General features: G+C 27.8%; 2 protein-coding genes and 1 long non-coding RNA gene across 4 annotated transcripts; 2 read left to right on the top strand and 1 right to left on the bottom strand.

Annotated features, from left to right (window-relative positions):
* The first annotated feature begins 203 nt into the window (after positions 1-203).
* On the top strand, positions 204-2,309 carry LOC129612395 (uncharacterized). Of its 2 annotated transcripts, XR_008697226.1 has the most exons (5): positions 204-686; positions 821-871; positions 952-1,830; positions 1,917-2,044; positions 2,114-2,309. It is a non-coding gene; the product is annotated as an uncharacterized LOC129612395 (long non-coding RNA). The 2 variants fall into 2 exon arrangements; XR_008697225.1 differs by having other exon boundaries at positions 205-871.
* A 3,669-nt stretch (positions 2,310-5,978) lies between these two features.
* On the top strand, positions 5,979-10,015 carry LOC129612394 (venom dipeptidyl peptidase 4). The gene is made up of 8 exons (XM_055525957.1): positions 5,979-6,217; positions 6,280-6,433; positions 7,356-7,459; positions 7,526-7,653; positions 7,734-8,537; positions 8,594-9,348; positions 9,431-9,654; positions 9,720-10,015. Exons 1-8 carry the CDS (start codon positions 6,212-6,214, stop codon positions 9,825-9,827), a joined length of 2,283 nt encoding a protein of 760 aa, XP_055381932.1. The 5' UTR covers positions 5,979-6,211; the 3' UTR covers positions 9,828-10,015.
* A 1,873-nt stretch (positions 10,016-11,888) lies between these two features.
* Positions 11,889-13,625, bottom strand: LOC129612361 (trypsin-like). Its single transcript, XM_055525919.1, has 5 exons — positions 13,557-13,625; positions 13,454-13,513; positions 13,149-13,336; positions 12,032-12,552; positions 11,889-11,968 (listed from the first exon to the last, which is right to left on the bottom strand). The coding sequence occupies exons 1-5, from the start codon at positions 13,623-13,625 to the stop codon at positions 11,889-11,891; spliced, it is 918 nt and encodes a 305-aa protein (XP_055381894.1).
* Positions 13,626-14,008: the final 383 nt, after the last annotated feature.

The raw sequence follows: 14,008 nt of genomic DNA, 5'->3' as shown, positions 1-14,008 counted from the left end.
TATTATCTTTGTTTATTAATAAAATATGTATAAATTCACAATCATTTTGGTGTAAACGTATAAAGTAATTTGTTTAAATTAAGCTTTACGTATTTTGATTTTAAATGCACTTCATTACACCTTCGACGACTTTGAAAAAGTAACGAAAAATTAACTTTATATACGGTATTGGAAAAAAAATGCACCGTGATTGATGCAGTTACAAATTTTACATTAGAACTGTATTAGCATATAAAAGTCCAATAAAAATATACATAAGTGCTGTACATACCTTTTCAAAATTAAATCTTATTTACTGGATTACCGTTTGAGTAATAATAACTCACAAAAACAAGAAATTTAAAGGGGTTTATCAAATTTTTACCAAGAGAAAAATCTGGCAAAGTTAAAAAAATTTGGCATTACGGGTAAAAAATCTAGTCATTTGTTAGACCTTTGAGAAATCTGGAAAATTAGACAAATCTGGCCATATAGTAGCACTGGTGGCAGATAACGTAGTTAAAACAAATCAAAACAAAGATATTTGCTGCCATCGGATTGGAATTGATCATCAAAGATAAGAATAATTTTGTTTTCTAATTTGAATTAAAGGTGTTATAAAAATGATAAAGAGTTTATTAGAATTCTTGTTCACCAGTGAAAGTAATTAAAAATATTAGGTGAAAAAGTGTAGTTAAAAATATTAGGTGAAAAGTGATTACCAATTGTAGTGTACAAAAATTTGTTTTATTGCATTTTGTGATATTTTTTTGTTGTTCACTTTTTGTTTACATTTCATTTATTGTATTTAAATTTTTTTTAATTAAGTTTTTTATTTTAGATACCATGTAATTATTCGAGATGTAAAAGCTCAAAACAGCCAGATAAGTAGGTATGTATATCTCATAAATATTTATATTTTAAAACAACCCATATACTTTGTCATTTGTTATTGTTTTTTTTTCTTTTTAGGTCTCTTATTGCCATTTGGGTTTCAGCTGAACCTTCACGTTCCTTGAAATAATGCGCATTGCTTTATTTTATAGAATTTGCAGAAGATCTTATTTTTTTTCACCCCAAAGAAACAATATTGAAGAACAATGAGGTGAATGAGCCAAAATAGTTGTGTTATATATGGCATTCGCACATTTTTAAATGAAATATCATCTGCGAAGAGGAAAACTTCAAGACCTTTATGAAACATTTTAACTAAACCTCAAGCAAGTTGCCAAATAAAGAATGAAAGAGAAAAACTGAAATAATAATAATATAATACATTGATATAATAAGTGATACTCGATTTTTCAAAAACAAAAAACAACAATAGCACTGAAAAAAAAAAACGCATCGGCAACAAAGACAACAAGCAAATCAAAATCAACAAGGCCAACAAGGAAGTGGCCGGCAACGGAATGATCGGAAATGGTGATAAGGGGAAAAAACATGAGGGTGGCATGTCTTCAGAAGAAGTCCGCAGATACGTAAGGAAAAGTCTCGAAGAGCTGAGGGCTTGCGAAACGGTTGTTACCACCAGCTGTCCCTAGAAAAGGGTAAAGTCAAAGAATAACACTCCTGGCGAATTAACGGAAACCAGAGTTCCGTCCTTTTCTTAATTTCTCCCTAGTAGCCGTCAGGGTGAAAGGGAGAAAATCATTTAAGTGTAAAAATCATTAAGGAACCTGAAACAGCTCCAAGGGTTAAAAGCCTCAAAAAACGATATGGCTGTCAGGTGTATCCAAATAAATTTCCAGTATGCCAGAACATCTAGGGATGTAGATTTATGAAGGATCACCCCAACATCGCCCTTACCCAAAAGTCTTACGTAGTGAAGAATCAGGTTGTTTCTAACAGGTGATCTATTGTATGATGATACAATTGTTGGTGGGCCTAGACCTGCGACTTGTTTAATAAATGACTAACATATATTCCCCTTCCAGATTATTGCTCCATCTGGGCTGACTGTGGAAGGAGAAATTTCCAGCTGATAAAAAGAAGAGATGGCAATGCCTACCACACCGTCTGCGGAAGCAGTGATATAAACAAAAAAGGTTTGCCTACAAAAAAGGTATTTATATATAGAAATGAGTAACGATTATGAATGAGGGCAACAGGCCGACTTTTATACTTTTTCTAGTTTTTATAATAGGAGCTGTTCCACCAAGCCGAGGCAGAGCAATAGGAACTTCCCGTGGTGAAATGAGAAGTTTCCAAGGCTTAGAATAAGGACCATAAAGCTCTTCAATAAGGCCAAAGCGTCGGGTTCGCGGAAAGGGTATAAAAGCTCACTCAAGAAATACAATAGGCAAATAAGAAAAGCGAAAAGAAGTTTTGAAAGAAAAAATAAATTTTGGGTTTGTTTTTTTGTTTCGATTTGTTAAATCTTTTACTTATTTTGAAATGAAGAGTAAAATTTCGGTACGTTTCTTTGTAGGTACATAAAGGTAAATAAAATTGTAGGTAAATAAAATTATATGTTTCCTATTGGCGGAAACATTGCTCACAATAAATCGATCCTTGCTTAAGATAGTTTTAGTACTGTGTCTGATAGATACACTGCCCTACGTAAAGTTATGAAAACTACTTTCCAAACTATTGTTTTACTTAGGCTGGGGCATAGCGTTTACTTCTCAAAAGCTTGCGCAAGGTTATTTTTTTATAACTAAAAAAGATTCATAAAATTTAAAAAAAAATAGATAAATGATTTACAAAATTGTTAAATATTTAGAGTGAATATTTGCGATCGTAATTCATTTAAACACCAAGGTCATAAGAAAGTTAAAAAAATAGAAGTACGCAATATATACTTATAATGCTTCAAATATAAAATAAATATTATAAAAAAATTGAGTTATAGTGAAAATACACATATATTCATCTAATTTTGAAATTCCAATTAAAATCTTTTTCATAAGTAATCGGCAGTGAAAAAGAATAATTACGCTGACAATGTTATTAAGCAAGCGAAACGCTTTTCTGTTTACTATTTGTATAACTACAATATATTTAATTAAAAGTTATTTCTATGTCTTTTAACTGTTTGTTAAGTTGAAACTAATATTTTTATATTCTAGAATCAATTAATACTAAATTTTCCATACTATACTGCGTGAAGTTTAATTAAAGGAATAAGACGTCCATCCGTAATTCGTATGCATAAAACACTCATAAATAAATAGATTTTCATAGATTCCTTTATGTAAGATTGCATGGAATTGTATTGCAACCGAAAATTTTCTACATAAAATGAAATTATGTACGTTGAAAGACTTTTGAAAACCCTAAATTACATAAAAGAAGTAGCATTTTACCATGTAAAGAATGTGTCTTATTATATAAAATAAGTTTGACTAGCAAAAGGTCGTATGGATGTTCATAAATAAATATATTATGTATATTATGTATAAAAAACAATTATCCATAGATCGCCGTACAGAAATTTAATTGTTTCCGTAAATGTTCTTATACTCCTTGACACATTTCCAAACATTAGCTGAAGTAATACGACTTAAAGGCTCTCTTAGCTTTTTAACATGAATTCTATGAACTTGTTCAATAATTTGATTTTCTTCTTCAAGAACATGCTGTTCGCTTTCTTGTGAAAATAATTATTAGATCATCACTAGTCATTGATTCTTCCGAAAATAATTCTTGAAAAATTTCTTAAGTAGGGAAATGGTATGAAAAATAAAACTACGTTAAGTAAAATAACGTAATAGGGGGGAATATTATAGGTGCCCATACGTGTAACTCATTTCTTATAAAAACAATATGCTTAATGTTATCGATATTATATATGTATATACACGTATATTTTTCTTAATTGTATAATATATTTGTCTGAGTTTATTTTCAGTTCTGTTAGTTATGGCTTAAAAATATTTATATGCACATATTGTGCATCTACAAATAAACAACAACCTATTACACAAACAATAAACCTTTTATATATCATCATGATACCATGGCTGGTTATTATATCGATAATTTCTCTAAAATGAATGATAAGTCATATCTCATAATTTGTGAAGATATTGTTGCAGTTTATTAAGATATAACTTTTGATAATATGCAGAAGGTCGTTAAAAACAAAGAAAAACAAAGATGGTAGCGCGATAAGAGCAAAAGTTAAACGATTTAACATTTTCCTCTATATCTCATAGTTTTTCGAGTAAAACGTGTTAAATGTATTTCAAAACATGCGAAAAATGCTTTTTTCATGCATCAAAATTGGTCAAAGAATCATCCTTGAAATTATTTATATTTCTTTAACATATAATAAAAACAGAGTTGACAATATAACTTGTGCTTTATAATATTTGTAAATAATATTGATGTACATATATTATATAATGGTGCATACTCTATACGAGCTTAAAAGCTCAATGAGACTAATAGTAAACCCAACTTTTCCGTCATCAACTTAACGTAATAAATTGTTGCAATTTTCAAGATCATTTAAAATTTCAAATATTTATAATTATTAATTTCAAAAATTTAGTACTAAAATTTACTACAATTTTAATACTATTTTTGGGCTCAGAGGTCGAATCGGATAAGATTCATTATAAAAAACGATGGAAATATTGTATGATATATAGGCAGATACTATTCCGTTATTGAAATTTAAAAGTCCATAAACCTTTTTTGTCTGTTTTGTTTTTTTATTATCATTATTATTGCTTTATAATAACTACTCTTACGTAAGTGTATAATATAGACATATACTTTTTTTCTGTAATAAATACCTACCTTTTTGCTTTTATGTCAGTTCTTGCCTTAAAAGTACGAATTGAAGATGAACTGGAATATTTACCGGCATATATACATATATGTATATTTGTGTTTGAACATGGGAACGTTTGTATACTAAAGAAATAAAAAACTTTGTTTTTTAGATGAACCTCAAAATACTGCGATTATATACTAATCATCGTATTGCTAAAGAAAATTAATTTTATATTCAATTTGCACAGTTGTTTACAATAGCTTCTGTAAGTTTAATTGTTGATTTGTTGTATACTCTCATATTATTATGTACAATTCTTTGCCATATTAAACGATACTTTTGGAAAAGTACAATAGTCGTACACATTTTTCATTGTTACTAAATATTTTCACCGGAATTTTAATTTAAGAAAAAAAATACTCTTATGTTCATATTTTATACATACATATATGTATATATCTAAGTCTGAGAATATGTATAAAAAATTTTAAACAAAAACCCCATTTCAACAAAAGGAGCTGGTACACACTTATAAATAATTCGCTTTCTTAGAAGATTTTTTTTTTACTCTTACCCTCTTCCATTGTTTTTAAACAGTATTTTCACTTGTTTAGAGGAAAGGGCTTCCCTTCAAGTCTTTGGTTTGATCCAATTGTACTATATAAAAATTTCAATCCAATTTAGATGTGTTGAAGCAGTGATCAAGGCCTAATAAATAAAATAATTTCGTAATAAGTTGTATCTTTACCTATGTACATATGTACTGATTTCACATTTTTTTTGGTGAACATTTTTTAATAGTTTCCCTTTATTGACTAAGACTAAATTTCTGTAAGTACTCTATATAAAATTAATAATAACTGACGATTTCTTCCCGATCTTAAAATACTCTTAGAAATTATGTACATATATTTTTTGCATTTTGAGCTAATTTTCGTTTTAATTGTAACAGTTAATTTTTTTAACAAACTTTATTTCTTTTATTAATGATATTTTTACTTTTTGTTACATTACTGTGGGTTGACTTTAATGAGCATTTCCATATATGAGAGCTTGCAAGAGAACTTAGAAGTAAATAATAAATTTTTTTTTCTGCAATTTCCTTTTGTGAACTATTCAAATCTTTGTACTTATCTTTTTCTACCTTTTTGTACTTTACTTTATGTATACATATACGAACTTAGATTTTATCGTTTATTGAATATAAATAGAACTAGGTTGGTAAAAGAAGATTCTCTTCATTTTGTTCAGTTTTCATTCTACTTTCGCCCGAGATTGTTGGTATTTTACTTAAAACTTATTTTTTTATTGTTTTTATTAATTAAAACTGCTTGATGCAGATATAAGTAGAAAACGAACTCAATAAATTAATTTGTTAGATATTTTATTCGAGATATAAAAATTATAATTGTTGTGCTTTTCTGTGTTTTTATTAAAAATAAAACTATAATTTAGTCTTTTATAGAATTAATTTAAATTCTTTTTTAATTTACATTTTTATTGATAATGAAGGTATAAAATTTCGCTTCTCTAGTGCTTACTTACTAAAATAAATTTTTTTTTAATTTTTGCAGATTATCGCAATTTTCCTGGTATTTATTCTAAAGTTCATAGATGATGTGCACTTAAATCCAATAAACAATGAAAAATCGAAGTTACCATGGGAAATTGAAGAAGCTTTAAATGCTCCGATTTCAATAAAAAAATTTGATGGAACTTGGATTTCTGGTAAAACTATAGTTAATACATGCAATGTTCACATACTTTTTTGAAATATGTACATACATATGTATATTCATTAATAAAAAAAATATAGGTACATTGTACATAACATATATACTTATATACATATAGGTTATACATATGTTTTATTATTAATGTTGTATGTAATGCTGTTAATTTATGAAATTGAACCTCCCAATACAATTTTTTAGAACAAAATGTGCTGTTACATACCCACTATCAATTAGATTTTTATTTGTTGCTACTTTTTGAAATTTGTTCATTTGGGTACAAAAAAATTTTAAATTAAATTATTTAATTTTAACATTTTTATAATATCAACAAGAAAATCTACGTTTGTGGATTTATGAATCTTTCAGCACATTTATCTACATATACATACATATGTAATGTAAGTAAAATAAAAGTATGTTTATCTCCATTACATATCTGTACGTTTTTAGCGCGGTATCTATATATAATTCTAATTGATTACAATTTTTATTTTCAATAAATTTTAATTAATAGATAAAGGGTATATAAATATCTATCGACACAGATTAGGTTTTTTCCACTCTTCATTGCATGATTACCTATAATATTAAATTCACACTTAAAAAAAATCATTTACATACATATTGAATGTTCCATAAAATTTAAAAAAAAGTTCTTTTATAACAATTAATGTACGAGTACATATGTGCATATACATAATACAGAAATATGGAAATAGAACTAGTCATACGAAAAAGTTATTAGCCTAGGAATAGACTAGGAAAAAATAAAAGATATTTACTAAAATAAATCATTATAATATATGACAAATAGAAATTGTAACTAAAAATTTTTCTGTAAATACATTTAAATAAATGTTTTGTTAACTGCTACTATCATAAATTTACAAAATATTACTTTTATTTTATTTTAGATAGCGAACTAATTTTTCCAAAAAAGGTCTTTGAAGGAAGAGAGTATTTACTTTTTAATGCAAAAACAAATTTGACTTCGAACTTTGTTTCTGGAGAAGCGTTTGTAAGTTCATAGTAGATGTTTATTCTTTATTTAGTATTTAATAGATTTTTTTTTTTAATTTTTAAGAAAAAATACAAAAATGCCGAGTTTTCATTATCAAGTGATAATAAGAAATTCCTTATTGCTTATGATAAAAAAACTATTTTCCGGCATTCGTCAACTGCCAAGTATGATGTTTATGAAATCGAAACAGGGTGAGCTATTCAAGAAAAAGTCTACGCTGATAAATAATAATCATGTGATACAGCATTGATTTATTTTTTTTATTTTGTAGTACAACTTATAGTATAGCCGAAGGTGAAATGATACAACATTGTAAATTTGGAGCTTTTAGTGATAAAATAGTTTATGTTTTGGGCAATAATATTTTTCTTTACAAATTCTCTAACGGAAACACATATCAAATTACTACTGATGGTAAAATTGGTGAAATTTACAATGGGGTACCTGATTGGGTATATGAAGAAGAAGTTTTCAGCGCAGCTTCAGCTATATGGTGGTCTCCTGATGGAGAAAAAATGGCTTTTGCACAATTTGTAGACAATGATGTGAAATTATTTAAATATTTCATTTATGGAGAGCCTTCTGACTTGGATTCGCAATATCCTGAAGAAATCGATATAAGATACCCAAAACCTGGAACACCAAACCCAAATGTTACTTTATATGTAGTTAACTTACAAAATATTGGTAAAGAAGAAGTTTCATTGACAAAATTAGGAGCTCCCACAAGTATTGTCACTCAAGATCATATTCTTCAATCTGTTAGTTGGTCCTCAAATGATAAAGTAGTTGCTTTGTGGGAAAATCGAAGACAAAATAGAGGAGTAATTGTGGAATGTGATACTAACTCCAAAAGTTGTAGAAATGTTAGAGAAATTTCTGAACCTAAAGGTTGGCTAATGACAAACAGTATTAATTGTAACACAAATGCAAAAAATACATGTAATTTAATTGACTGGATTGAGAATTGGATGCAAATTTGGCAATTGGATCTGGAGACAGGAAAAAATATAAATAACAAATCATTTGGAAATTTTACTGTTACGAAAGTTTTTGGTCAAAAAGGATATGATTGGTGATAACTAAGAATTAACAAAAAATGTTATTAAAATTTTTTGCTCTTTAATGTAGGTTCTATCAAGGCACCTTAGAAGGAAGTCCAGCCCAACAACATATTTATAAAAATGAACAATGCATTTCATGTGCGATTTTAGATTCTGAAGGGGAAAATTGCACAGCAGCTACAGCTTCGTTTAGTCATGATTTGAGTCATGTAGCGGTTTCGTGTAACGGACCGAATCCAACCATTTCACGAATTTATAGCACTGATACTATGGAGGTAATTAAAGTGTGGGAAACAAATGAAGAATTTCGGAAAAACATTTTGTCAAAAAAATTAATGCCAAAAATAAGATATTTGAATGTAACTGTAGAAGGAGGCTTAAAGGCTATTATTAAACTTTACTTACCTCCTGAATTAAATTGGGAAAATCCAAATAAAAACAAGAAATATCCTTTAATTGTGTATGTTTATAGTGGACCAAATTCAGCAAAAATTAAAAGTGAATTCGGAGTAGGTTGGGATTCTTACCTTGTAACTGCTAGAAATGTAATATATGCCGAAATTGAAGGTCGGGGAACTGGAAACAAAGGAAAAGATATTTTATATATTATAAATAATAACTTGGGGACAGTTGAAATAGAAGATCAAATTGCTGTCACAGACTTTTTGCAAAGAGAATATGGTTTTATAGATAAAGATCGAACAGCAATTTGGGGTTGGAGTTATGGTGGTTATGTTACGGCTAAGGTCCTGGCAACTGATGATCAAAGGATTTTTCAGTGCGGGGTATCAGTTGCTCCAGTAACTTCTTGGACTTATTATGGTACTAATTTTATTTGGTTATTTTATCAAAATTTTATTGATATTTTGTTGAATACATTTGATTGATTTTAAATTTTCAATAGATACTATTTATACCGAACGTTATATGGGGCTTCCAGAATGGCATGATAATTTAAGAGGTTACAGAAACGGTGATTTGTTGATGGAAGATTCAAGATCAATTTCTAATTTTAAAAACCACGATTTTCTTTTAATGCACGGTGTTGCAGATGATAATGTTCATTTCCAACAAAGCTTGCAGCTTTCCAAAATCTTACAAAGAAATAACATATTTTTTGAAGAGATGGTATAAAAATTTAATATTTTTTATTTTAAAATTTTTAATACATTGCTATAATAATCATAAAATAGATGTACCCTGATGAGAATCACAGTATTCAAAGGCTAAGACTACATCTGTATCGCAATATGGATCACTTTTTGGTTAATTGTTTGAATTTAGAAGGTACCGAAGACTGAATGAACATAACAAAGCTATTCCAGTAAAAATTATTTTTCATTGCTATACATATACGTATTATATAAAATATTCAGTACATAATTAATATTCTTTAGAGACATCAATTGTTTAAATTTGAAATTTTGCTTTTTTAAGTATATACATACGTATCTATGCATGTAAATAAAGAAGGATATTGTACAAAGTAGTTCTAATTTCATTATGGATTAACGTAATATTTTATTAAATATTGAGCAATTTTTGAATACTCTAATATCTGAGTATTTACCATTTCAAAATTTTTGAAATATCTTTTTTTAAATTTTTGCGAAATTTTTTTATATCCACATTCTGCGTGGATTCACCAGAAAATTTTTCAAATTTTTTGATATCTAACAAAACTTTAGATATATCATTCTGAGCTTTGATAAATGACTGCAAATTGTTCACTGTTAAAATTAAAATTTTTGTAGCTAATAATTTTTTTAAATCTGTATTTGGATAATTTGAATTCAAAATGGATTTTAACACACTTCTAGTACGGAAAAATGTCATTTTATATAGTTTCTTCATAATATCAATCAACAATTTTTCTCCATTTTGCAGTGTGTTCGTCTGTTTTGTGTCGGTCATATTATTCTGATGAATTATTTTTAACTCTAAGAACAAATCAGTCATTATGCAATGAGTAATTTCAATCAGCAATAATTTACTTGATTCAAATTCAGTATGAAATTTAGAGTTTGGTTGAATAAAAAATTTATCAATTGTCTTTAATAAATCGCGGAAGACTTTAGCAGTGTCTTTGAACAAATCATCTACAGTTGAACTAATATTTGAATAAAATTTTTCGGGCGATTTTTTTAAAATGTTGAATATTTGGGTTGATGCTCTGCTGTAAGAATCTGATACCACTTTGTTTGATTTTTCCATAGAACCTTTTTCACTCAATAACAACAGCATGCCTCGGGATATATTCTTTGTAATCTCTGTTTCTCTAGCTTTATGTTGATTAAAATTTTTAATATATTCCCGATTATATAGTTTTCTTGTTGTTTTATCTTGCTTATTATTATGAAATGTTGAATTTAATGTGTTATTATTGTTTTGCAAATCATTTGTTTTTATTTTTAAATTTAAATTTTTTGTGCTTTTTAGATTTAGTTTCCGATATCTGAAATTTTTGAAATCTTCTTTGAAATCACTTTTTAACATTTTTTTTGATATTGATCTACGGGGGCTTGTCCATGGATTTATTCTATAGAATTCATTATTTTTATTTTTGATTTGAATTTTTCTATTGTCTGAATTAGAATTATTTCTCTTTATGCGAACATTATTTAATTTTTTTTCAGGATTTTCTTTATCCGTTGTTGTGAGATTTTTAACAACGTCTAGTTTTTCTACAAGTTCCAATTTAGGTATTTTGTAATGAGTCTGACTAAGAAATTTTGTTTTTCTTTTTCCTTGAATTTCTACAGTATCATGTTCTTGAATTTTCTTGTTGTGTGTTAAATTTTTGTACAACACTTCGTTAATAGGTTTTAAAATTTGACGTTGTTTAGGTCTTAAAATACTACTTTTTGGTTTAATATTATTTTCTAGATTTTTTTGTTTTGATATAGAAATTAGGTAAAAAAGCATAAAAAAGAAAGTATTCTTCATTTTTATTTAACGTAACGTTGCTAAATTGAATAAAATTCTTAAACTAACTTTGTTTTTTTGTATTGGGAAGTTTTTATACATTTCTAAACCTAATATTAAAATACGATTTCTGTTTAAGTTTGCATAAAAACAAATTTTTTTTTGTGTACCTTTTTCAGAAAATTTATGCTTCATAATGTTTATTAATTATGTGGCTAGCATGAATGACATGCTACTCACATTTTATTCTTTTGTTGGAAAGTTCAACGTTTTCTAAGTTTTTCTATTACAAGTTTTTTTTGTTTTCAAAAAGTTTGTATTTAACAGTTGTTCAAACATTCTTTACATTCTTTTAAATTTTCTTAGTGAGACGGAATGGAGCCAATTATTTTTTGTGTTGTTTGAAAGTTTTGAAATGTAAGTATATGTGCATTTTTTTACCCATTTCTCACAAGTTTTTTTATATATTTTAAAAATGCTGGTAATTTGGTGTATACTCCAGGTGAATTTCTAAAGGCTATGAATGTAGAAAAAAGTTATTAACATAAAATATAGTGATAATTATGATTCAGAAGCCTACCACAACCAAGACCCCAGGAAACTATTCCTACTAGTCTATTACGTATTGTAATAGGTCCGCCAGAATCACCTTGACATGAATCTTTGCCACCTTGTTTGAAACCTGCACAAAATTGCCTTTTTGTTATCATTCCAGCATTATTTGTTTTTCTATTGCAATATTGAAAGCTAATTAAAGGAACTCTAGTTTTCCTCAATTGCGTTGGTAACATAACAGCTCCGGCGCGCATCGCTCCCCATCCTGTAACGGTTAAATACGTTTTTGAGGGTGGTAAAGTTTTCCTAAGGGTTATGCGTTGAATGGGGTATTGTGATGTCAATTTCTTTGAGAATCGATTTTTTAATTTAATGAGGCTTATATCCCAGTCATTAGTTCTGGGATTATATTTTTTAGCAATATATATTTTCAACGGAAAACCAATTACACCACCTTTATTATGAAAAGTTGAACCAGCTCTAATAAAATATTTAGAAATTGGAGTTTTGGAGCCGTAAAAGCAATGCGCAGCAGTTAATACCCATCTAAAATTTTACGTAAGTAATTTATCTATTTTTAATTGAATTATTAATTTTTAAACTAAGTATCTATATACAAAACTGTAATCATTTTGCAATTATTCGTTTTACAAATAAAAAATTATTTACATTTATGTTTAAAAATTTTAATATTATTTATAGAGATGTTCTTGGAATGGCAATAGAATTGTATTAGACACAATAATGTATTTTTATTATACCAATATATAAATAATGAAAAATACTATACTCTATTTCTTTTATGTAATTTGAGGTACGATTTAAATGTATAATTGAAATTGTGTATATGCAGTAGAATCTCTATATGTATATTAAAACGAACATTTCTGTAATAGTATCTCAAAGTAGTAACACCTCGGTGGCATGCTTTTTTGTTTTGTAACTTTCTATATTACATAGATTCAAAATTCATTAAGAGTTAAATGAAGTAAATCTTTTTTGTAAAATTATTTACAACAATATTTATTTCATCTGAGATGTTCGTTAAATTGTAAAGAAGTAAACAAGAGTTCGTTAATGTATAAAGAGGTTCTACTGAACACACTCATATAAACGTATATTTTATCTTGAGATATTATTACTTGCGTGTAATTAAGGATCCTCCGCAAAAATGTCCAAAGCCGTTCTCTTGAACAGAAACCTGATGGGGGTGGTTTTTTATGTTCGCTGCTTTACCCCCTACTATCTTAATGTCAATAAATGATTTATTTGATAATAACTCATCAATATAATTTGCGGCATCTACGTCAAATGATCTTTTAAAATTTAGCTTGAATTCCAAATTCTTTGCGTTATAAAGTAGTTCATTATAATCTGACCAAGTGTTATTGTCGTACCCGGTAGTGAAACTCGCAATTAATGCAAATAAAATAATATAAAATGTTACCATAGCTAATTTTAATAGTAATACTAAGGCTAGAATCAACAATTTAACGCTTTTTATAAACTTTATAAAGTGTTTTGAAAATTATATTAAAGTTTTTAAATACTAATGCGTTTGTATTTGTACCAGTCGTAAACTCCGAATTATTAAAACGCTTCTTAATTTCCCATTCCATTTGTGATTCTTATTCCAGTTAAGAAAGTGACAACAGTTTTTTTATTCAATTTCTTTTGTAGAGCCAGAGTTAAATTAAAATTTGCTGTTGAAGCAGTTTGTAACAGTTATATGCGATAAGATGTATGGATTGGGAGCCGGTATTTTTTCATATTTGCTGTTGTTATAACATAATGTGTTTAGAATAAAGAATACGTAATACACAAGCCCGTCCCCTTCAGTCGGCTGTGAATATCTGCCATTAGAGGTAGACTTGGCGTTCTGCTTGATGTGGAATCATGTCTTCGCTAGAAGGCTACCGAATGAAGTCATCATGCGAAGCTGTTCTATCCATCGAAATTCTTTTCAGAGCTGCTGGGGGTGGATCGAAATTTGGTTCTGCTA

The sequence above is a fragment of the Condylostylus longicornis genome, unplaced genomic scaffold, assembly GCF_029603195.1.
Source record: "Condylostylus longicornis isolate FDR11 unplaced genomic scaffold, ASM2960319v2 ptg000072l, whole genome shotgun sequence".
In the NCBI taxonomy this organism is placed as follows: Eukaryota; Metazoa; Arthropoda; class Insecta; order Diptera; family Dolichopodidae; genus Condylostylus; species Condylostylus longicornis.
Note: the sequence above shows the minus strand (reverse complement) of the source record. Positions and strands in the feature narration are given on the sequence as shown.